This window comes from Protopterus annectens, chromosome 12.part0 (genome assembly GCF_019279795.1).
Source record: "Protopterus annectens isolate FY-2018-M chromosome 12.part0, PAN1.0, whole genome shotgun sequence".
Taxonomy (NCBI): domain Eukaryota; kingdom Metazoa; phylum Chordata; order Ceratodontiformes; family Protopteridae; genus Protopterus; species Protopterus annectens.
The window spans coordinates 1,311,074,600-1,311,100,858 of NC_056746.1; the positions used below are offsets into that span (position 1 = coordinate 1,311,074,600).

The 26,259-nt window shown below is 39.9% G+C and overlaps 1 protein-coding gene across 1 annotated transcript in view; it reads left to right on the plus strand.

Moving 5' to 3' along the window:
- COMMD7 (COMM domain containing 7) overlaps positions 1–26,259 on the plus strand; it is a 565,679-nt gene that overhangs the window by 267,535 nt on the left and 271,885 nt on the right. Inside the window, exon 6 of the mRNA XM_044090372.1 lies at positions 24,146–24,236. Coding sequence (XP_043946307.1) covers positions 24,146–24,236 — 91 coding nt within the window. The remainder of the gene's footprint in view (positions 1–24,145; positions 24,237–26,259) is intronic.

Here is a 26,259-nt window from a genome sequence, read left to right on the forward strand (position 1 = left end):
TCTTGGGACTGCCTTTTACTTTAAAAGTCAGGGACTTGTCCACAATCATTCCTATGTTTAACAAAAATATCCTGATAGCAATAAATTAGCTGAGCCAACTCTTGCTTTGGTGTTTTTAATAACTCAACTAAATCATACTGTCCTGGGTCTTTGACACTGTATTTGCATAATGCTTCAGAGATGACTAATACTTCATTTACTGGTCCCTTAATCAACTCTCGGTTTCACAAATCTATAATGTAACCTCTTTGTTTTAAGATATAATTTCCAATTATGTTTTGTAGATGAGGACCTGATACCCATGCATGCTGGAAGGTGTCTTCCCCTATCTTTGTTTCTACAGGGAGACTTACCTGAACTTGAGAGATTTTTCCTCCCAATCCTTGCAAATTTATAGTTTTTGTTCCTAGGAATGTTCTTGTAGTAATACTAACTGCGGCCCCTGTATCTATTAAATATGTATGTAAGTGGCCTCCTACCCAAATTTGAGCATGTGGCCTCCCATCAGAGCTGTTTTTAGGGTGGCCATGGAGACCCCAAATTCCTAACTGGATAAGAAAGGATTTGCCATCTTCTTTTCAAGATTTTCCAATCTTTCCAGAAGAGCTTGAGGAACTCCATCCCTATTTATTTTCTCTTTTTCTTCCTGTTTTCTGTTATGACTAGGTCCTTGTCCAGCTCGACACCCACCTCATGACCGACCAGCAATCCTTGGCTAAATGACCTTCTTTCTTATAATTCTGGCATTTTACATTGTACTTTGTTTTGTCACAGGTTTGAATTACTTCCCCTTCATTAACATATACTGTTTTAACTTATTTTGGATTATCTGTTAATTCTTTCCTCATTTCCCACAATGATAACAAAACTTTATATAAATCATCATATGTACAAGGGTGACCCCTTACTAGGATGGTCCTTTTCAAGCAAATTGGTAATCCTTCTAACACTGTTCCTAGAAAAGCTGGGTCATCCATTTCAGGCTTTTCTTGTCCACTATACAATCTGTAAACACCCCATTTTCTGTGAATATATTTATCTAAATCTCCCCTCTCTCCTAACTTTATTTCATTTATTTTTCCCCAGTCAACTCTAGGAAGAGGTGACGTATCCTGTAGAAATTCTTGAATGTCATTCTGGTTGGCCTTACCTTCCCAGATTTTTTAATAACTTTTTTCCCAACTGGCATCATTGCAATAGTTAGAGAGCATAGGTGTTCTCTGGACCATCCAAATATTCTCTATCCTTGCTCAAGTTTTTCCCTTCTTTCAGTCCAGGGTTCTTTATAGGGGTCCCATTTTCCCCCTAAATATGTTAATGCTGCCTGTAATTATTGAGGGGTTAATGATCTGTAAGTAGATCCACTACTATCTAATGCCTGTGTAACTGGACAGATTAACTTTATTTCAGTATTATGTTCCCATATTGGAGCAGTAGGAGTCACTGATAAAGTATAGCTAGATGTTGTGGCACTTATTACATTGGGAACTGGATTTGAGAGGTATTTCTGTTAACTTTTCCCAATCTAGTTCTGGCAACTTATATTTCCATACAGAGGCTATTTGCCATACTCATTTTATTCCTTCTAAAAGGGTTTTCTTAACTTATTCCCCCTCACCATCAACTTTTTGTCCAGGCTGTGTTCCTAGTCTAATAGCTTCTTGCAAAGCTGTTTTTAATGCTTTTATTTCATGATCTCTAAATTCCACTTCTTTTTCTAAATTAGCTATTTGTTCTTTCTGTTCCCTCATGTCTTCTTCCAACTGTTCTATTTGATTAAATGTCTCTTTATATTGTTGTTGTCTTTCTTTAGTTTCTTTACGTAAAGCTTTTAGTTCATCTGCTGTCTCTCTTACCTGTCTGATTCTTCTATGCTTTCCTGTAAATGTGAACATCTTTTTGATAAAGCTTCTATAGTTTTGTGTTGTTCTAATATGCACAAAAAACCTGTTGTAAAAGAGCTGGAATAAATGTTTTCTTAATAAAATCTCTTTTATTTTGATTTGGTTTTCCCCACTCTGTAAATTCAAAAATTAAAGAAGGCAGTTTATAAGTAGGACTTCTCTTTTTCCATCCTTCAGGTACCTCTTTTTCCCTTAACTTTTGTTGCTTCTGACTGACCCTTTCATGAATAACATCTAATAAAAATTGTGGATCTCCTGTTTGTAGATTCTCACTACCTTCACTATCTGCTTGGTTTATAACTTCTTCAAATCTTGGAAATTTAGGAGATAACATTAACCTTGATGCCTTACCTTTCTCTGAAGTATTTTTAGAATCTGACATCTCTCTTCCTTCAGAGAATGAAACAAAACTGTCAGATTTTCCTTGGGACCTTTCCTCAGTAACACTTTCAAATTTCTCTTGAGACTTTTTTTCTTGATATGGTTTAGTAAATCTTAATGAATATCTGTTTCTAGATCTGGTTACAGGTACTTTTTCTGGTATAAAATCCTGGTTTAAATCTCTAATACTGTTACTTTTCAGTTTCTCAGATCTAATAGTTTCTGGTTGCGGTAATATCTGTGATGCCCTAGCCCTACCACATTTAAAAACCTTATTACCATGCAAATTCTTTGAATTGCATGCCTCATAAATTACAGATTACACATGTAACTATAGGAGAACAAAGCTTTAGTGCATTCTACAAACAACAGAAAGATTAGAGTCTCATCCTATTTTGGCAGTGTGGAAATCAACTGCTCAGGTTTTAATTCCACTTTCACCTTCCTTTTCCTGCAGATGAGACTCCATGGAGGAGAACTGATCCAACTTTGAGGATTCCTGATTTTCCTTCTCCCCATGGAGGAAAACTGATCCACCCTTGAGGATTCTTGTTCTTTCTTCACCCGCTGATTTTTAAAAGCCAAGACCCTTCTGCAATATTTCAACTTTACTTTAACTTTCCAACCTCTGCACCTTCTGCTTTTCTTCCTCCCGGGTTTCGGCACCAAACTGTAAACGTATCTACAAGCACTGCACCTATGAGGAAAAAAATACAGATAGTTAGAAGAACAAGAAAATAAATGATCAGCAAAGCAAGGCATCCCAGGGTCAGTACAGTTTTTATTATTCCTTGACTAGCTAGTTTGGCTGATTAACTGACTGACATCATACATCAGTGAGTACAGAACTTTTGTACAGTTCTAGACAAATGTAGTCCTGCCTCTTCAGATATACATTGTGTCCTAAGTTGGTCATGCAACTATTACAAGTTATTTTAAAAGCAGACTATTTCTGTAGAATTGCTATACAATAAGGTTTCCTTTTTTAATAACAAGTACAGAGTAATCATTGCTTGCCTTGTCATCATATGCTCTTCCTGCTTACTTGTCTTATCATAACATTTCTAAGGAGTATTTATTATTACAGCTGCAGTTTACATTATTGCTACTGTTGAATAATTCAGAATTAATGAAAGTTTGCAACTTACAAAGTAGTAAGCTTAATAAAAACTTCATATAAACTCTGCAGCTTTGCAGCATGCATGTGCAAGGCACAACATCTGCCCCTGACATTCATTCTATAGATAATGTATGAAGTAGAATAATATACATTCCCTGATTCTTTGATGTTCATGGCATATATGTACATTTTACAAATCATGTATTTTATATTATTTGCATTGTTTACGAATATAGTTTAGGAATGTTTGATAAGAAATAGAGAAGTACTGATTAATACATGTTTTAACGGTTTACCACCGTTTAACCGACGGACGGATGGTTGGGCCCTGATGACCGGAAAGAGTGTGGCAAATATGCACATTGCCGAACGCAATTGTATCGAATCGCAAACCCACGCCCCCTTTGTGACCCATGTTAGCACTCGTTTTGGATGGTTTTGCGACATTCCGACCATTCGACATGCACAAATTCAGTTACCGGAATCAATCATTGTTGGGTTCGACTGCCGTGTGTTGGGTTATGGGGTGGTAAACCGTTTTATACAACTTCTAATAGAAGAGCCATTCCTGCTGTTACAATACATCAGTGCGTGTCAGTGTGTGACCCTTGTTTCAGGCTGCTGTGACCTTTGCATTCTATTTTCTCCTAACAAGTAACTGAGCTAACAAAAAACTCTATGAAGTCTTATTGCTAACTTGCATCTGTTGTCTGACGTTTGATTATTAGAGGAATTATTTTCAATATAAATATTTGCTTATATTAATAATTATGCCTTGATAAAGAGAGGAATTATTCATAAGTGCTATCTTATCTTGTCTGATGCTCTTTTAGCCAGGCATTGTATTTCCATGTAGCATTTTATGTCACTGGCATTCACATAAAAGATCACACATGCTACTCAGAGAAGATTTCTGTAAGCTGGTGTCCCAACATTGCTTGAGATCCCAATGCTATAACATGAAGGATGCTGGATTAATTTGGTAAGGCCATTGTTACAGACTCAAGTTTGATTTAGGTCTTGTCCCACCACCTCCATTCAAGGCTGTACAAGGATGGCATCATCCTGCTTTCCTTGATTCCAGCCTCCCCACTATTCCTTATTTTCCATCACCTGTTACTTTGAGGCCTTCTTGCATCTTCCTGGTATCAGCTATGATGCAGTTTGCTGCTAGTCTGTATGTGCTGTCTTTGATGCATTTGAGTGCATTATCAATGCCTTCAGTGCCATCTGTCTTTTTGTCCCCAGCTCTAGGATTCATGGCTAGGTCCCAACTTCATTGCTGACTCAGTAGATGCCAATTTGGAGGGTGGAAATTTTGGCCTTTGACTGCCTGGAACCTTGAGCTTTGATTTCTGCTTCAGACGGTCACTTAGCTTCAAGGCTCAGTGCAGGTACTTTGCCAACAGTTTTGTGTTGGCAGAATTCCTTTACAGTTTTTCAGCACCATGTGTCATGGTATTGAAAGGGATATTGAGGGTAATCTCAGGCTTGATGCAACAGCCCTCACTGCAGATTGCAGTCCCCTGCAACACTTTTGGCATTGACTCAAGACCATTTCTGACCTTTGGCTGAGATTCTCACTACTTCACAACACTGAGACAGAAGGCTTGAGTGCCTTTAACTGAAATGCAGAAGTGTTTTAATAGAATATTTTTTCTCTGCCTTTTACTTCCTAGGTAGTTGCCTACAGAAGGACACATCAAAATGTCATGTAAAAAGACACTCAGAATCCCAACTGGACTCCTCCAAGGAAGATGCCAGTGAGAAGGCAAGACTGTTTCTCTAATTTCATCCCCTAATAGCCACCTTTAGTCTGCACCATTTGCAATTTCTTCCCGGACATGGGGTGAACTAATTGCTTCACTCTCATCTTGTAGTAAATTTCTGCTGGATGCTTTCAGGTCATTGCTCTTGCATTCCTAGCTAATGTCTTCTAAGAGTGAAATGGTGGTGGTTTACACATGGTTAGCATGGAAGGAATGCGATGTTGTGGCACCCTTGCCTAGGGAGCTAGAAAAGATCATCACTGCTAAGTGCTAAGAATGTTGGGTGCAGAGTCCTGTATTAGACTGTGCAGTTGCTACAGTGACCTAAAAAAAGACTCTGACTCCCACAAAGCACCTGTGGTCCACCCTCCAGAGAAGTAATTGAGATATATGGACCACTACATGAGGTCAATCTATGTGGCCTTTCCTTTTACACTGGGGGCACTGAGATACCAGGCACACATGCCGAGATTCCTGTTTAATTCTAGATGAGATGCTTGGGTTGCCTGAAAGGATGTCAGATTCAGAGCTTAAAAAGATGCTGTGTATTCAGGCATCTGTGCTGCTCCCCCTCAACATGCTGATTGTTGACAGGGTACCAGATGGTGTATGTGAGAGTGGTAGATACCAGAGTGACTGTACACTGTCATGCCTGGCTTTGTTTTGCAATTTTGCAGAGAATTCCAGACCGAATTTCCTTAATGCCCTGTTTTTTTTTTTAATGGTTCTGATGCATTAGGACAGTTAAGCAAGGAAAAGACGGAGGAATATGAAAGAGGGAAGATGCCTTGCTGCTCTTGACATCAAATTTACAGCTCCTCATCACCTTTTCTCAAGAACCCAAAAGATTCTGTATCAAATGTGGTTCATCAGAAGCCAGAAGCAATAACCTCAGCTGCTGGGAAAGAACCATTGTGGACAATATTGTGGTTTCTGTGGTAGTAGCTAACCTGAACATAGGAATTTTCAGCAGAGTCAGAATACTTTGGTACATCCTGCTGTGGTCATTATTCTTTCTTCATCAATCTGTTTCTTTTTCCTTTTTCTTGTTTTATGGTTTCCCTTTCTGTCCTAAGTTTTCTTCCAGATTTATTCCTAGGCCTTAATGCATTGTGCTTTAGATCAGTATGCTTAGTACGCAGTTTGTATTTACCTTCCTTTTGTCCCTTTCTTGCCTTATTGTCTATATTTTTTTAGATTTCTTTCCCTTCTTCCTTAACCATTGAATATTGAAGGCCTTTTAGTGAGTTTTGAAGTGTTGTGCTTTCTTTCCCCTCCTCAAAGGCTCAAAGGTCATTAGCCTTTATTTTTTTTTGTTAATACTTAATGTTTTTGGTTTTCAAAGTGAATGTCAAACTTTTACTGGATTTTTCTCATGTTTTTCTCCTTTGAAACTAGTGTGTCTAAGTAGCTTATATTGTGTTAATAATTATCTTAGTTATATTAACTTTTCCACATGTGATGTATGCCTTTTTGACATTTATCTAGTGACCTGGTTATCTGTTCTTCCAGCTGCTTACAGTTCATTTCCCTTGTTTCAATTGTAGCCTCCCAAATCTCCAGCTCTGCTCCTTTTTTATGAGTATCCTTAGTTTGCTTTCATGCTTACCTTTCTCGTTTTTTTTACATTTCTCATCTAAACAGTCTTCTTAAGATTACATTCAAAGCCAGTCTCCCTTTTGAGCAGCTCAGACTGTATGAGTATGGTTCCCCTACTCTTTCTCTTTTTCTCTGTCCTCAGCCAGGAAGACACGGTCTTCCATGGAAAACAGAAGTTGTACTTTCCCCTCTTTTCCTTGTCAAGTTTTCTTCTGGTGTTTCCCTAACTACCATTGCCATACCTCCATGACTGTTATAAATAACCTTGGTGATGATGAGCATTCCTTTCTGACTCCTCTTTGAAGCTCACTGTTTCCTATGATTTCCCTGCTCTCTGTAATTTCTGCTGTTGGGCTTTGGTGCATGGCTTTCTGTCCAGTTTCTGAACTGAACCTGTCCTTTATGATGTTTTTCAGGATGTCCATTGGTAATCCTCACTCCATGGAATCCAATGTTGTTTTTATGTCATAGAGGACTATCCTGTCTTATGTAGTTCCTTTAGCTGCCTGAGTTTCCATAAATCAAAGCACTTTCTGCCAGTTGTCTACCTTCATCTTTCCTTTAATAAACCCTGCCTGCTTTTCTTGAATAAGCCTCAATAGAATTTTCTCAAGCCTGATTGCTAAGGTTTTTGCAAAATATGTTTCTGTCTGCATTAATTAGGGGGAAACTATTTTAGTGCCCTAATGTCTCTGACCATTATTTTCTGTTTAGGTAACAGGATCACCTTGGCCTCTCCCATTGACTCAAGTTAGCCTACCCAGTATTCCTACCAGTTTACTATCCTTGTTTTCATCTCCCTCTCCATTACTGCATAAAGTTCAGGTGGGGCCCATCAACTCCAGATACCGCCCCCTTTAATCTTGTTAAGACTGTTCTTGTTTCTTCTTCTTCTTCTGGCATTGAACTATCCAGTCTGTGCCTGTCTTAATTTTTCAAGATCCTTTCCTCTTCAAGTACTGGTATCATGTACATCATATTGATCACAGCTGCAGTAGCCTTAGCTGTATGGGTTATATCTTGACAAAGATATAACAGCTGACCAGCTTCCAAAGCTTGAAACACCTTCCCATGTGCCCAAACTGTCAACCAGCTTGAGCTAAGTTGACTAAAAGACAAGTTTGGATGAGAAGCCTCCAGAGCTTTACTGCCACCAAAATAGTAAATGCCTCTGAGGCTTTCAAGGTTCGAAGGTTAGCTTGTGCTTTGCTCTGCTGGGTAGATAAGTTCCCTTTGGGGGGAACTTCCCTTTTCTTAATTTTTCTGATGTTTTATTACTTTCCTCTTCAGGAAAGTTATTTTAAAGCTAGGAATGTTGCATTTTAACCGGCTGTTTGAAGACTGTAAAGACTGCAACGTACTTAATTTTTTTCTGTCATTTTTAAAGCAGGGTAAAGTAACTGAAGACATTTTTCTGTGGAGAAATGGTATTTATTTTTCATTAGTGGGCCTGTCATAGTGTTTTGAAGTGCTTTTTCTGTCAAAAAAGTAACATTTCTGAACTGGTAATGTTTACCAGCAGTTGCTGCTTGTCCGCCGTGAGAAATAGGCACCAATTTCTGCTTGACTGTGGAACAGACTGCCAGTCCCACGGTTGGTCCTTCTTCATAGGTTCATAGGTTTATACTAGGCTATCTGCCCTAAGGCATTTATAAGCCTAGCCCAAATTTTTGTGGCTTACGCCACCCCTTATATGAAAAAATACTGTGCCCATTAGTTTGTTGTGCCTCTGTCCAGCAGTGACACAGAGATGATTCCCGGGGTAAACCTACGATCTCCCATCCACAGGTCTAGATTTCTCTTGAACAGAGTCAGCGAGGTGCTCTGCCTCACATGGACCGGGATTTTATTCCACAGCATAGGGAGTCTCTGAGTGGTAAATCTATCCCTCCAGCACGTCCTATTTATATCCGTGCTAAGGTTTAAGTCGCTTGCTCTAGTGGTTTTGGTGGATTTGGATTTTTGAGGTGGAGCATGTCCATTAATTCCGGGTTGGACATGGCCTTGTATGTCAGGCACATGTCACCTCTGAGCAGACGGTATGCGACTGAATAGAGCTGGAGTTTCTTCAATCTGGCAGCATATGACAGATTTTGGAGTCCCTTTATCCTTTTGGTGAGGAACTTTTGGGGTCTCTCCAATTGCTGCAGATGTCGGGTGAGATACATCCCGAATGGGGCATTGTACTCGATCATTGGTCTGATAAGTGAAGAGTACAGGGAACAATGACCTCACTAGATCTGGATGTGAATCCCTTCATGATCAGGTGGGCAATGTAGAAGGTCTTTCTAACCACTTTAGCAACGTGAGTGTCAAAAGAAAGGCCACTGTCAACCTGGGTCCCCAGGTCCCTGATATAACCTCTTCTGTGCTTAGTGGATTGCCACCTATATGGTAGCTTGGGGTTACCTTGTTTTTCCCGAAGGGTATGACTATACATTTTTTGGCGTTTAACTTCAGGCCATGGCTCTGGCACCAGCTATCTGTTTCTGTGAGTCCCTTCTGAAGGATATCCGTGTCCGATGCACTTTCCACTATGGCGCCCAGTTTGCAGTCGTCTGCAAACTTTGTCAGCCAAAGTCCTCCCATGTTGGCCTGTACTTCTGAGAAGTAGATGCCAAACAATAGGGGGCCAAGGACCGAGCCCTGTGGGACACCACTTGTGACCTGCTTGGAGTCTGACATAGCGCCAGCAACTCTAACCCTGTGGGTTCTGTCCTTAAGCCAGTTTGCAACCCATCTTGTGACATATGGGTTTACATTTAAGCTGGTAAGTTTTTCTACAATACCCGAGTGGGGTATTGTGTTGAAAGCCTTGCAAGGTCAAGGTAGGCTGTATGGACTGCCTTTCCCTCATCAATGGCCTTGGTGACTGTTTCGAAGAAGTCAACCAAGTTCAAAAGGCATGATCTTCCCTTGACAAAGCCAAACTGGGTCGGGTCCAATGTCTGCAAGTCCCCTATATCTTTGTTTATGAGCTCCATTATGATCCTCTCCATAGCTTTGCAGACTAGACTTGTTAAGCTTATGGGGCGGTAATTACCAGGGTCCGTAGAGGCGCCGCCTTTGTGGAGTGGGACCCCAGTTGCCGTACGCCACTCCTTGGGCACGTATCCTGTGGTAAGGCTGAGATTAAACAGCTGCCTTATGTGCGGGTTTAATTCCGCATTTAGCTCGTGTAGCACACAGCCGGGGACACCATCCAGTCCCATTGATGCTGTGTTTTTAGCTTTAGAGAGAGCAGCTTTCACCTGCGCATTTGAGATGTCCGGGAGGCTACACTCGGCTGGGATAGTTATCTCTCCTTTAGGGGGGGAGAGGGGTGAAGTTTGCACTGAACCTGTCTGCCAGTATGTTGGCAATGCCTGTGGGTTCAGTGATTTTTGTATCATTTTGGACTAATTCTGAGCATATCTGGGAGTTTCCACCCAGGTTCCTAACATAGCTGAAAAAGGCCTTATGATTGTCCTTTGAATCCATGGCAATTTTTCTCTCAAAATTGGCCTTAGTTGATTTTATGAGTGCTCGTATTTTTTACTAATAATGATCAGGGTGACTTCCCTTTTATGGATTTTGTTCTATCATGTAATAGCTTTCTCCTCTTATTGTAAAGTTTGTTAATGGCTGGGGTCCACCAGACTGGACGCTTGCCCTTTGTGGAAAGAGTCTTGGTTTTATTTGGGATTGCCTGATCCATGCAGTCCTGGAGGTGTTCATAGAAGGCATTTGTAAGGGCTTCCGCAGCTTGGGTTGTGGTTTCCACTGGCTCAGGGGCCTTGAAGGATACCACACCAGTCTTGAGTAGTGTGAAGTTTGCTTTAGAGAAGTTCTTCACTCTGGTCTTTTTTGTTTGGGGTGGGGGCGGGATGTGGATTTCCAGTGAGATTAGTTTATGATCAGATCTCACCAATGAGGGATATACTTCCGGTGTGGAGCATTTTGTCCCCATGTTTGTGACAATGAGATCTAGTATATTTTCTCCTCTCGTGGGAACAGTGACTAGCTGTTCCATGGCATTTGAATTTATGAACTCCAGGAACCGTTGGGCTAGAAAGTTAGGGCTTGAGTAACTTCCACAAAAATGGAAAAAAATAAGCAAACAGCTGTTGCCACTACATCAGGCTAGCAGTTTGCCTGAATTTGTAGATGACAGGCCATATGCTAGTGCCAGAAGTTTTGAAAGAAGCATTCCATGACTTGTTTGCTATGATTGTGACACGACAATAGTTGATAATAGTAACATGTTTCATGTCCAGTGGTTTACATTGGAGAAACTACATGGAGATTGATGGACAAAATTAGGGAACATTTATATGATATCAAAAAGAAAAAGAAAACAAATGCTTTAACTAGACACTTAGAGGCTTGCAAGTCTTTTAAAAAGGTTTAAATTTTTTTGTTATCGATAAAACCCTTTATAGTGAAAGTAAAACAGACATTATTAGAGTATAAAGAACTAGTGTGGCAGTTAAAATCAAATGCAGCACTCCCACCAGGTGTCATTGATCATTCATCTTTGCTTAGTGTACTAAAATGTAGGGCATATACATTATAATTGGTTTTAGCAAGCTTTAAGAATGTTTTATATACTTACTATCACATTTTACTATCACATTTTTTTAAAAACTGTTTGAAATTGTTACAGTATACACTGAGTGTGTATTGATGTTTGTAAAAGTTTTTATTGTAATTTTATTTATTTTGATATACAATTTTAACACATTTTCCACCTCATGTTCTAGTCCTTTAAGGTTGAACAATCAAGTATTTATTTATTTACATTTGTTTACCTGGAATGTCCGACTGGGCCAGAAGCCCATTTTCAGCAGAGGCCCAGGGAGAAAAGCTCCACAGAAATATAAGCAAAATACAATAATTAGATAGTACAATAGTATACATACAGTAAGATGGAGAATACACATCATCTAGTTAGTCTATACAAAAGTAGTATTCAATACAGTTTTCTAGTAGATACAGGTTCAAAAAGAAAAACACATAAGTTGTGAAGAGATGTGATTGGATAATTCTTACTATAAATACCATTGTGGAACCAGGATTGTGTTTTTATACTCTGATAAAGTTCCAGGAAACAGGACGGGGACAAAAAAGGTAAGTATTTTACAGTAATTTTTTGTTTGTGGAACTTCTTACTTTGATTTTTGTTTTTTAGTTAGACCATTTTTGACTTGACCATGGAGCAGACTACAGGTCCCATGGTTGGTCGGTCCCTCTTTCAGACACAAAAAGAAAAAAAAGTTAAGGAAACGGCCTTTGCCACCACAGTGGGCTAGCAATTTGCCTCAGTCACAGGTGGATAACTCTGCTGTGGCCTCAGACCACTCAACTTTTATCCTGGATCCCTCTGGTGTAGCACCTATATCCACTATGCCCCCGGGGTTAGCCACATCTTCTGCAGTTGCTGGACTCCCCTAAGTATGCAAGGGAGAAGCCACTCTTCGCAGTTTTGGGAGAGGGAAGGTTTTCCTGTTGTGTTAGAAAGCTGTGCCCATTCCTGGGGAAGGAACTGCTGCCATTAGTAACACGAGTGGCCCCATTTTTCCTGTCAAAAAGGAAAACCATGCATGTTTCTGCTCCTCCTCTCATTTCTTTAGATAGGAGTAGTTTATTTGTTTGGCTCAGGGTTTAATTCAGGCTGTTGAATGAACCCTTTTGTAAATTAGTTTCTGGTGAAAGAAAGAGGGGACTCCTCTTTTCCTGTAGATTCAGAAAGGGACACAGTTTTTCCCCTCGTATTTCTTTTTCAGATTAAGTGGAGAGTTCAGTTTCTGATTCTCCCTGTGGTGGCTTCTTTTTCTTTTAGAATGTTCTAGAATATGCTTGTGTTTTCAGTTGGAGAACACTAAGGTTTCTCAGTCCCTCAGAAAATACTGTGAGTTGTTATGGAAGGATTTTCTCGCATCTACACCCATTCCCTGTGTGTGTGTGTGTGTGTGTGTGTGTGTGTGTGTGTGTGTGTGTGTGTGTGTGTGTGTGCTGCCGTGCGTGCGTGTGTGTGCATGTGTTACTGCCTGCAGTTTTCCTGATAGTCAGCTAGCTACCCCCAAAAAGGTAGATAAATGTATAAATTTCCTCAATTTTTAAAATTTTATGCACTATTCCCAAACCTTCCTTGCATCTATATCTTTAGTTGATTCCACTGCTGCTAGTTATCTAGTTAATTCCAATACTAGTCTTTCTGATAAGAATGTAAAAATTATTCATAGGTATAGGGAAAAGTATATATTTCTGCAACATTGATTTTCAAATTTTTGAATGATCAGGCTCAGATGTTACAGTTTGTTCTGTCAAATTTTGAAAGTATAAGGAATGTGTCTTCTTGTGAGGAAAAATCTGGTTTAAGTAACTCGGTTTCTTCTGATGCAAAGGTCACTACTCATTGTTTGCAGTGTGTGTATGACTGTTGATACTTCTTCTAGGGGTTTGGCCATTGGTACTGTTTTAAGGTGGTTTTGCATGTCTGCATTCTCAAACCTCCCAGATGATGATAAGAATGAGATTTTAAATTCTCCCTTGGATGGAGATTTAGTGTGTCTGCTGCAGAGGTGATCAAAAAGTAAGACGAAAGGGGCAAGCTTATCCAGGAAATCTCTTCAGATTGTTCAGCTCTCGTTTCCCAAATTGTACAAGGTATTTTTTCTCTCCTAATCCAGTTTTGGCAAAAAATAGAATAAACAGTCTCAGCAAAATTCAGGTAAACAGACATTTAAGAAGAGATGGCAGAGGGTTCCAAATTTAGTTGGGTAAGATAATGTACCCATATAGCTAAGGCTACTGCAGCAGTAACCCAAATGATGAACATAAAGCAATTGTGTAAATTGAACTTACTGTAACAGTAGATGCTTGAATGATCACTGCTGCGGTATCAGCTCCCTCCCTCCATCCCCCTTCTTTTTTTTTGTTGTGCTTTTTTATGCCAGGGTGGGGATATTTATTTATTGTTGATACTAGCATTGTCCTTTCAAGACTCAACCTCCCTCACTGTACTGGCAGGAAAGGTCTGAAGGTCTTTGCACCCAGACTTGTCTTTTAGTCAGCTCAGCACGTGCTGCTTTACAGTTTGGGCACATGGAAGGTGCCCTGAAGCTTTGTAAGCTGTCTGTTATATCCTTGGCAGAATATAACCATTATAGCTAAGGTAGCTGCAGCAGTGATCATTCGAACTCCTACGGTTATGGCAAGTTTGACATATGCAACATACTTTGTCCTGGATCCTTTCTAAGTGCAAAGGGAAGTATTGGTCACTTGTCTTTCTTTCTCTTCTGAACTTTTCATCATTCAGTGGTATCATTCCTTCTCTACTTCTAATGTTCCCTAGGTTTATCCATTTGTTTTACTGTTGTTTTCACACTAGACCATTCCTGTTCTCTGTTTTTGATACTGCCAGAACTACTACTGTCCATTATTTGTCTCTCTATTCTGGTTGAGTCTATTCTTTCAAGCCTCTTAATTTGACTTCTTCCTGTTCTGTTTTATTGGGGCTGTCATTGCCTATGAGTTTGTAGCTCTCTGAGTTCCCCCTTCTATTTTCTGTATTTCTCCTGATGCTTACTTTACTGCCCTGCCTCCTGTAGTAACTGTACTGTCCTTACTTTTGTATACAGTCCCCATCTTTTACTCAGTTCTTCTTTTCTTGCTTGTTTTTTTGATTATTCCCACCTCCATCTTAGCTTAGCTTTTTACTCTTCCATTTTGGTTGCATTTCATTTCCAGTCTCCATATTTAGTGGTAGCCTTTCTTGCTTGTGTGGCAAGACTGTGACACATGCATAGTCTGATATGGCTGTCCTCCTCTAGTTCTATTGTTCATAGGTTCATAGGTTCATACTAGGCTATCTGCCCGAGGGCATTTATAAGCCTAGCCCATAGTTTTGTGGCTTACACCACCCCTTTAGTTTGGAGAAACTATGCCCATTATTTTGCTGTGCCTCTGTCGAGCAGTGACACTGAGGTAACCCCTGGGGTGTATCTGCGATCTCCCATCCATTGGTCAAGATTCCTCTTGAACAAGGCCAGCGAGGTGCTCTGCCTTACATAAACCGGGATTTTGTTCCACAGCATAGGGAGTCTTTGGGTGATGAATCTATCCCTCCAGCACGTCCTATTAATAACCGTGTCGAGGTTTAAGTCTCCCGCCCTTGTGGCTCTGAGGGATCTAGATTTTTTGAGATGAAGCATGTTATGTCTCTCTTGCTGTCTCTTTCCTCATCCAAAACGGTCTGATATGCTGCCTTGCTCTTTCTCTTCTGCAGTACATTCATTTCTGTATTGTTTTATTACCATATAGCTACCCACTGTCTCATTTTCTGTAACTTTTCTTTCTTTTTCCCTTCTTATGTGCCTTTGCCCCCCATGTCTACTTACAATATTAAGGTTACGTTATAGATCCCTCTGATTATTTATAGTCTGCCTCATCTGTCTTTTAGCTTTTCTCATTCTGCAAAGAACCTTGTGAAAAATCCTTCCTCGTTTTTGTTTGGAGTATAAATGTTCCCTGTCATGTGCCTCTCCACTTCTACTTCGTCCTTCCAGGTTACTTATTCCCTATCTTCATTCCTTGCTCTTCCTCTGTTTTTATACTTTTTGTGAACAATATCATAGCACCTTTTTTTCCTCTCAGTTGTGTTTTGTGCATACATTATGGGTTCTTTACCCCTTCCCTTTAGCTTTGTTAAATGCTCGCTCCTTCCCTGGTGCACTTATTTACATTTCTGCTTTTCTTTGTGGGGTTTGAGATCCCCTTGAGGTTCCACATCAGAATCTTGGTGGAACCCCTCCCCATTTCATAACTTCTTGCTTGTTTTATCCCTCCCAACCCCTTGGGCTTGAATGTTTCCACATCCAGTCCATATTTCAGCACTCATGGTGCCTATTCCCACTTGGTTTTGACTGTTAGTGCCCATTTAGTGGTACAGGCTTTGGGTAATTGTCTCTCTGCCCTTTCCTGTATTCCTGCCTCTGTTGCTTCTGCTCTGTTGTGTATCTTGTTCTACTGACTTTTCATGTCCATCCATTATATGTGTTGTGGGGTTCTTTCAACCCACTCCAATCTTTTTTTCATTTTACCTTTGCTTTTCTGTACACTGTTCTCCATTCTTTCCTCTGTACTTTATGCTCTTTTATTTTTCTTTTACATGGAAATCCACCCTCTTCTTCTACCTCTATCTTCATTTACTGTTTCCTTGTAGATTTGTTGTCCTTTTTTCATACATCCCATTTTTTATGGGAAGGGGCTTAGGTGCTGCACCTTGCAATATACTTATTCTCCACTATTCCCCACTTGTTTGAGTCAGTTTTGTCTGTAAATTGTCGTGTAAATGTCTTGTTAGCTTGCTGTTCTTTGAATCTACTTTCACCAACTCTTTACTCACACTGAACCTTAACGCATGATCTCCATTTTTCATACTCGTTTCAACTTGACCACTGATTAAGTGATAAAATATATATAAAGCTATCAACATGTTGTACCTTGATACAAATTCCATTATTCAGATACAGATACCATCCACAGAGTTAACTTTTTTAAAACATAGTAATTAATGTCACATTTTACATAGTGATAAAAGAGAAACAAACCATTACAAAGATTTTTTTCCTGCATCATACATATATGATTTTTGTCTTCATTATTATTCAGTTTAATATTGCATAGCTCAACTCTTGACTTCCTGAAATATCACTCCTCTTCCTGAACATATTCTGTATGTATTTTTCTCACAGAATCAATTTATTTCTCTTAGCTTGCTCCTTCCCTTTTCTAAAGCTCACACCTTCAATTCTATTAAATCCTTTACAGTGTTCAGTAATTCTGTTGGTTTTCTAGTAATTGCTTTTTTAACAGTGAACAGCATTAAACTAAGTAGTGCCTTACTGTGTCAAGGCATTTCAGTTTCTGTATCACAGCTCAAAAGAATAATTTCCTTAGTTAAAGTAATTTGTTTCCCTGACATTTCTGACAGTGTACCCTGTAGGGGATTTTTTTAAATCTGTCAACTCATTAAATTCCCAATAATCCTGTTCCCAAGTATTCTTTTCTTTCCCATTGCATCTCCAACAATTGCGGTGAAAAAAATTCTCTGTCTATTTGAGGTATAAAAGTATCTATCCAAGGACTTCCATGCAAGAATCTTAAAGCTTCTAGATTCTGTTGCATACTTGGAAGCCGTAAACCTATCCTCCTATTCTTTCTTTGTATACTGGCTTTCTTTTCTCATTTCCCAGTCTTTTTTAACCTGTTCTGGTCGATTCTTATAGTTACCATGCATTCCATGTAGTTAACTTTGAGAAATTGTATTAAAGTAGTTTGGCCATGTAATTTGTGAACAACTTTCAGTCATAATATTAGCTGCCATCCGATTCTTCCTCTCTTATGAGTCACTTTCAACTGATGGCTCAACAATTTCAAACATTCTGCCCCTTTACCCACTTAGGTATACATTTATACATTTTCCTACACATTTACTTTCAGTACTCTGCTTAGCACTGCTGTCTAAACACATATGTCCTTTGAGTTTAAGTTTTTACATTTTCTAGTCATTCCCTGCTTTTAAATGGCGTACTGTTATCTAATGGCTAGACCTGTAAGCCCTTTTCCACCAGTTGTGATATTCGTCTCTAAAGCTCTCCTGGATGTTGGAGAGACTGTCTTTTGCAGCTGTTTTCCTTGCCACCAACCATGACACATTCCTTTGCCTTTGTAGCTGTTTTTCTTGCCACCAACCATGACACATTCCTTTGCTTTTATAGCTGTTTTCTTTGCCAACAGCCATTCTGTTTCAGTGTAATTTCCTGCCCAGCCCTTTCTTCTATTACCCTACTGTCTGCCCCGATCTGCTTTCAAAATGCATTGTACCATGCTTATCTGCCTTTCTTGCATCCCACTGACTTGTGCAACTCCTCTGACCATCACAATTTCTATTTTAGCTTTTCTTCTGTTTCCTGTAGTAAGGGCGTTTTCTGATGATGCTTTTCCAATCCTGTTGTCTGGAAATGATTAAAAGATCAAAACTCTTGCAGAGATCAGCTGTTTGCATTTCTTGTTCGTATTTGTTTTCTTTGCATTGTCCTTTATCTTTTCGTGCTCTGTTTTGTCTTTTTTATCCTGTGGGATTAATTTCTTCAGGTCATGTAACTGTACCCTTTTATCCTGTGGGATTAATTTCTTCAAGTCATCTGACTGCAAAGTCTTTTTAGTCTGTCTCTGTTTTTGGTTGTTTTTCTCTTAGTAAATGGAAGAGATTTTCCATTTGGGCATCACAGAGGAATTTTGATCCTTTTTCTGCTTCAGTCCTGGACATCCTTATGTTTGTCAGGTCGCCTTTTCAGCATGGAGCTACCTTTTCCACTATAAATTTACAGCTTGTGGCTATCACAAATGTCCGTGTAGGAAGGGTAATAGCTTTCCTTCTTCTATCTCCAACTCTAAACTATGTAGGGGTTTTATGAAAGGAGTTTTTTTTTCATCTAAGGTCTCCAATAAAAGACCCTTTTCCTCCTTGGGATCTTACCTTGGTACTTCAGGGACTTAGTCGTAGACCATTTGAACCTGCTAGCTCATGCGATTTAAAATTGTTATCTTGGAAGACTGCCTTTCTAGTGGCCATTAATTCAGCTAGAAGAGTGTCGTAATTGCAAGCTCCATCTTCCCAATCACCATATATTACCTTCTTTAAAGATAGTCTCACTCGCAATGAATCCGTCTGTCATACCAAAGGTCTCCTCAGAGGCAGATATTAATCAGACCATTCACTTGCTTGTATTTTTCCCTAATTACTCCAGTAAAGGTGAGTACATGCTGCATTCGGTGGATGTACACAGACAGTTGCATTTCTATTTACACTGAACAGTGGTGCAGTGGTTAACGTTGTCGCCTCACAGAAAGAGGTTCTGAGGTTTGATTCTCAGCTGTGGTGACTTCTGTGTGGAGTCTGCATGTCCTCCCCTGCGTTCTCATGGGTTTCCTCTGGGTACTCCAGTTACCTCCCACATTCAAAGACATGCATCTGGAGTGTATCTCCCCGGGCCTCCGCTGAAAATAGATTCTGTCCTGGTTGGACTTTCCCGTTCAACAAATATTAATTAAATCACAAGGAAAATCTGATCAGTTGTTTATTGCCTTCTCACCAAATACGTTAGGCCAGGCTGTGTCCAAGACCACTTTAGCCAAGTGGATTACAGATTGTATTTCTGCAGTTTACTCCCAACAAGGCAAGCAACTTCCCTATCTGGTTAGAGCTCACTCAACCAGGTCTATGTCTACTTCAGCTGTCTTCTCAGCAGGGACTCCTATTGATGAAATGTGTGCTGAAGCTACTTGGTCCACATCTCATACCTTTGTATCTTACTACAAGTTGGACATTATATCCAAAAACAGAGCATCCTTTGGCTCCGTGGTGCTCAAGCATATCATTCCTTGAGGTCCTCCCAGGGTTTATGTAGCTGGGAACTCTGACCCATTTGTGATGCCTAATGAAATGGAATACATCAGATTAGAAGTTATGTGCTTACCATAACTTGGCATTTGTGTTGTCCAGTTTCATTATGCATCACATTCCCTCCTCCTTCACCCATCCTTTTATAGCGGAGAGCGATATAGAGAATAAGGGAACCCACAGGTTCCTAGTCTGGGCTCCAGTTGGTCACTTTCTTTGCCTGTGCAATTTTATAGATCTAACTATCTTTCTGAAGGGGCAGCAAACTTGATCTGGGGATTTGAGGAGGAGTGAGGCATTATGGGAGAGGGAGGAGTTTGAGGCTCGGATCGTATGGCTGGAAGAAATGGCCAAGTGTGATCCGAGGACGAATCCAAAGACCCATTCATAATGCATAATGAAATTGGACAACACAGATGCCAAGTTATGTTAAATACACAACTTTTATTTCCATTCCCTACCTTAGTAATAACTATGTGGAGTATTTTTTTAATTAAGTACACTAATAGTTTACCTATATCTTCTTGACTTACCCTAAATTGAGTTACCTTTAATCTATTTTTATATTTAAAAAAAAATGCTAAAAAGACAAAAACAAAGTTTTGTAGTGGCAGGCTGTATCCTGCACCTCATCGTATAAATGGGTTGGCCCTTCATCCCCTTTCTGATGGATATCAATTCCACTGTTGCACAATAGTGAAGAAAAGTAGGAAAACATTACAGTATACAGCTGGATTGCACAGCATAAGTCAGTGTAGTTTCAAAAAACTGTGCAAAGAAAATAGCTGACAGACTAAACTGCATTTGATGTGTACAAACAGTTGAGATTTTACTTAAATAGGACTAAACCCCTTCGGAAGTCTTAGCAGTTGTTGGTTAGTTTTGCTCCTGGGGCTCAGGTTAAAGCTATTTCCAAACAAACCATCTGCAAATGGATTGCTCATTGTATTAATTTTTGTTACCTGCAGCATGGAAAGTCCCCCCCCCCCCAGGGTATTAGGAACCGTTCTACTAGAGCAGCCTGTACCTCTGCAGCTTTTTTGAGAGGTGTGCCTATTAAGGACATTCTAGAAGCAGCCACTTTGTCTTCTGTCCATACTTTCACAAAGCATTACAACCTATCTTTGTTTTCTAAGTCTAGGGCTGGTTTTGCCTCTGCAGTTCTGCAAGGCGTCCTTATCAGTCCTTAACCTGTGATTCTTCCTCCACTCTTTTGTTCTCTTCCTGGGCTTTGGGAATCAACCCATATATTAGAACTGCAACAGTAAAACATGAAGAGCATAGTACAGTTGTGTACACTTACCATAAATGTATATATTCAAGTATATTCACTGTTGCACTCCTGGTTTCCCACCCTCCATCCCCCTTTTTTCCTAAGGCACAGATTACTTATGTTATTTTTTTGGATGTTTTTTTTCCAGGGTGTTTCCTTCCTGGTTTGCCCTTCTTTTGGGAGCTCCTGACAGTTAAGGCAAGAAAAACTGAGGAAATGGTGTCAGCCGCCTCCCTTTATACCTGACGTTCTGACATCAGTTTACAGCTGACGGCAGCTGATGTCATATACCAAGGACTCTGGTATTCGGGCTGACTGAGGGCTACCAGGAGCCAGATAACTCATAGGTTAGGACTGCAACAGTGAATACACTCGAACATCTACATTTATGGTAAGTGTACACAACTGTACTTTCTTGATGGATAATGGAGCCTGCGCAGTATTCCACGCTTGTATGTCTTCATGCAGAATGTTTTTTTTTTAGGGGGGGTGGGCATTTTTTTTTTCACACCTGATTTACTTTCACATTTCTTGATGTTTTAGTGCATGCCAGAACTTTATAATGCTTTGTAAGAGGAAGCATATTTTATGAACCTGGTGTCAAGTGGCATTATCAAGTTGTTGATAAAAGTTATGTGCTACTTGCTGTCTGTAGCAGTACCTATGAAATGAAAAATACTAGTTATTGCAGTACCAGTAAGAATGCTTATCACTCGGATAACACTCCTGTTTTTATTTGGCCAGACACTTTCGTTGTTTCATATTTTTAATTTTAAATTCTTAATGGTCTTGTGAGTCTATATATCGAGCAGAAGTGACAGCAGTAAACCTTTATAAAAGAAGATTATGTAAGAAGACTGTCCTAGTAGATGCTTGAGTATTGCTTTAGACCGGTGAAGTCCAATGTTCTTAAAATATTTATCTCCTGGTTAGCTGCTCTCCTCCTGCCTTTAGCCTATAACCTTTAGCGCAGCCGTAAAATAAACTGCAAACTAATAAGCTTAGTAACTAAGCTTATTAGTTTGTGATTTATTTTGTGGCTAAGATTATTAGTTCGCGGCGCCCCTGTGAGGAAGCCATGGCTCCCCTGAGCGCCACGGTGCACACTTTGGGAACCCCTGTTCTATCATATTGCTATTTGTACCCTTCTCTTCTTAATGTAATTCAGTACTCTTTGATTTTTGTCTATACCTATAAGGCTATTTACATTCTGTGTTAATATTGACAAAGCAGACATTCTGTTAAAAAGCTGTTATTTCCACATATTGTCCATGGCAGCTGTTTTGAGTATGTTTCCAACTTACAGCTTACACTCACACTATAAGGGAAGCTGATCTTGTATGTAGTTTTTCTTCTCATCTCTATTTCAACCCACATCACATTTTCCCAGACTTATCACTTGATTACACAAGCTCAAGGAACACAAAAATCCATTTTCAAACTCCCACCACCTTTAACTTGCACCAAATATGCAAAACTCTAGATACTTTTCAAGAAGGAAGTTTACCTCTCCAAACAGGAGCAGTTGGCCCAAACTGTTGGCTGTATTTTGACACATTTCCTATGATAAATTGCATGTTAAAGCGAATGTTTTTACTTGTGCATATTGCCGTCTGTCCTTATCATTATTCCCTACCCAGATGTGAAAAACAGCTTGCACGCTTTCAGTAACCTTTAATGTTTAACCTCCTCTTGTTCTGTCTTGAAGCAAACTCTCGACACCTATCCCACCTCGAACAGTTCTTCCCCAGAATTCCATGAATCACACTGTAGTTCCAGAGCATGCTAGTTCTCACCTATTCCTTTCTGATTTCTATTTTCACATATTTTTGCCACCTTTGGTCTGCTACTCTGCTGTCACCAGAGGTAATATCAATTTTTGAATGCCTTCATCTTCTACCAGTGATTTTTCCCTTCTAATTTCTTCCCACAATCAGGGATGTTTTTGCAAGGTGAACAGATTTTAGGATATGTTTGAGATCTGAATGGTTCATTCTTGTGAAGTGACTTCATTTTGCAAAGTGTAAAGAACATGTTGCTTTTTGGGTGGTATTAGGTACAGCAGACAAGATTTATGTAGTACTTTACTTAGGTAACAAAGTGTTAACATTATCTGCTTGTAGAGCTTGTATAAGTTTTTGACTGTATGCAACAAAGACTAATGAGTACACTTCCAAACAGTCACAACAACACTCTCATTTCCTTGTTTAAACCGTTCCTTAGTAATTGCTCTGTTCAGGTCATCCGTAGTATTTCCTTTTCCCAGTCTTTTCATATGCCCTACCCAGTATTTGTAGTTACTATGACAACATGTATAAACTTGTAAAATGTCTCATTGGAAAATGTTGCTGTGTTGCTAATTATACAAGTTATCTAAAATTAAAACCACTGTATCACTTTAGAAAAGCCATACATCCTTTCAGTTAACCTATAATTCTGGTATATCTTAGTGACACTCAACCCTTAACAGAATAAACAGCCCAACAATTGTTTTGTCTATGATCTGTACTGCCTCTGTAATATGGTCTATTCTATACCACTTTATTATCTGTGAGGCAGTGCCATAATTTGTTTCTGTGTTGTTCCTGTGTAATGTATCATTGAGTTATTAGAACTGTGTATGACAAACTGTGTTTATCACAGTTTCTACTTTCGTTAATCATGTTTATGCTGTCCTTTATTTCACAAGGCCTTGGCAAAAATGGACACGTGGTCTATTCCAACTATCTACCTGAATAAAAATAATAATAATAGTAAAAGTAAAATTATATCTAGTTATGTGTCTACATTTAACACTTTCTGCCTTTCTTTTATAATAAGATATTAAGAATTGTAGTAGTGTTTACTATTCCAAAATGAAGTTATTGTTCTAAGATAAGACTGTATATCTATTTTTTGTTTAAAATAATGAAGTCACTCAGTCCTCTTCCCTCCGAGTATTTCTGCTCTTGTCTCAAATTTGCTTCACCCCTTTGATTACCCACCAGAGTTCACTTAGCATGCATTGTTGTCTGTCCTGAAGTAAGAGGGAGCTCTGCTCCAGTGCAGTGTGGGCTACAGGTGCAACTCTTACAAGTTTCAATCCGGGAGGCTCTTTTAGGGCTTTGCTAACTATAAGTTCTAACAATAAGGCATCGGAATAAGGTGAGTGGTATCTCTAGAGGAGGGGATGATGCATTTTGTCTTTTATTTTTTTTACCTCCATGACTTTCATTGTCACCAGCTGTCCTCTCCATTTTTATAAGTCACTCCATCATTCTGTCTTGGGAGCCAAGATTGCTTCCCTTCCCCTCAAAGGCTGTGCTGCAGCATACACTGGATGCTTTAAAGTTTTTGTATGCATCACACCTTTGTTTCTTTACATTGCCTTACTGACTCATACATACCTGCAGAGCCCTTCATCTCCATAATAGGCGGCTTGCCTCCCTAGTCTTCATATGTATCCATTTACCTGAGTGGAGTCTCTTCACCTCTCCCAAAAAAGGGGGAACCCAACATTGGAAGTCACTACCAGCCTGGCCTCACTATTCAGATGCATCTTGGTGGGATCCCATTTAAAGTTAAACCTCATTGTCACTTTTTCTAGCATGTTTTTGTTCGTTTTCTTACCTGATGTGCTGCTGTCTAATTCTAGGGTGTTTGTTGTTGCAGTGGACTCTGCATTCTGTGGCCCTCTCCAGGCTTGCCCTTGGTCAGACACTAATGGTTAACCAGCTAATAGACATGGAGTGGAAATTTGGAGGTAATGCTCAGTATCACTTCTTAACCATGCTTTTGTTGTCATGCACATTTAAATTGTTTTTAAAACAATATTCCTACTTCCCAAGTGTGTTGTCTTAGATATTTGCAAGTGTGCCATTGCCTCATATGTTGATTCTGCAAGGCCAGTATATTGTATGGGAAATAATACTGTGCATGTTAATATATTTTAATACATGGCCCATGTAGAAGTGCTCCACAGAAGCACATTGAATGGCTGATAATTATACCTGTGAGTGTTTCACTACTGTTATGCAACGTCTATGTTACAGGAAGAGGAAAATCAAGCTAATGCTCTGCCTTTGTCTGTTTGGAAATGTAGTGCAGTGTTAGACTAGTGCAGCAACAAAAAATAAATAAAATGGATTTTGTTGTACTATTTGTAAATACAAAAAAACAAGCATGATCTTTGCAAATTCCATCAATGATTACCCTGCAATATTTGATCCTATATTGTCCATTTTCATCTGATTCAATCTGTGTTTGCCTGATATGACCTCAGCACCTTATACCAGATTATTGGATCTGAGAGTTCTGACTTCCCACCCTACCCACAGTTCCCATCTCCCTCTGATTTAAGTCTGATCTTGTTTGCCGCCTATTAGACCAGACATGCCTTCTACTTTTCAATTATAAAGGAATTCCCAATACTATTCTAGCATGTCCAAAGGTCAGTTGTCAATCTCCTCTCCAGTCCAGCTGGTGAATCTGGGAATCTTGAGGCAATGTTACAACTGCCTCATGTACACAGACAACCCTCTCCTCCTCCCAACAAATTCCAACACATGTGAGAGATGCAACCATATAGCCAAACTGGAGGCTAAGCTCTCTCAACTCAGTACTGGCGTAACCAGTCAGGAGGAGAAGGAAACCACACTCACTACAATTCCAGTCTCACATAGACCTACCACGACAGCAAACCAAACACATAAACACACAAAAACATACTCGGAGGCTCTAAATAAAAATCTGCCTAAGCAGCAGAGACCTCCAAAGCAGACACCCAAGCAATCCCTACCCCAAAATAAAACACGTGCAACACATAGCTCACAAAGCCAGTGTGCCTAACAGTCACAGCCCTTAAGGCTAAACAACACACCTGATACACTTGTAATAGGTGACTCTATCGTCAAGCACACTGACGTCCCACTCACCAGGCTGAACAAGGAGAAGGTCACGGTGAGCTGCCTGTCGGGCGCTAGGATCCGCCACATAACACAAGCACTCAGGTCACTCCAAGGCAAGTACAAATATGACTCAGTCATTGTCCATGCTGGTGTGAATGACCTGAGACGTACCTCCCTGGACTACATGAAAAGAGACATAGAGGATCTCTCTGAGCATGTAGCCCAGGCCGGTATGACCCTGACCTTGAGTAGCATCTTACCCTCACCAAGAATGATGCCACAATATGAAGACAAGATGATCATTTTCAACAATTGGCTTAAGTATTGGTGTCATTCAAAGGGGATCCAATGCCTGTCAGCCTGGGATGACATGCTCGACAAGCCACGATGCTTCGCTAGGGACAGCTTGCACCTGTCACCCCTGGGCTTTCGTATATTGGCAAAGGCTCTTGCTACCCCCATAGTGCCTTTTTTAGGCAAGGCTCAAAAGACAAACCCACCTCCATAGGTATCACAAGGGATAAGAAACTAAGAGTAATGCTACTCAACGCCAGAAGTCTAAACCTCAATATGCACACACTTGAAACTCTCCTTAGCATGGAGAACATTGATATCTGTGCAGTAACAGAAACCTGGTTCAAGGCTCCCGAGAGCACCCCAGCACTACCAGGTTATACCTCATACCATGCTTTTCGGCCCCAAAACTTAGACCAAACCACAAAAGGAGGGGGAGTATCAATATTCGTCAAAGATACCCACACCTCCAGGTTGGTGGCACAACACGAAGCATCAGAGACTATCCATGTGCAACTAACAGTGGGTAAAACTGCCTTCCAGTTTATAGCCTGCTACAGACCACCCTCCCAAACCCAGGAATCC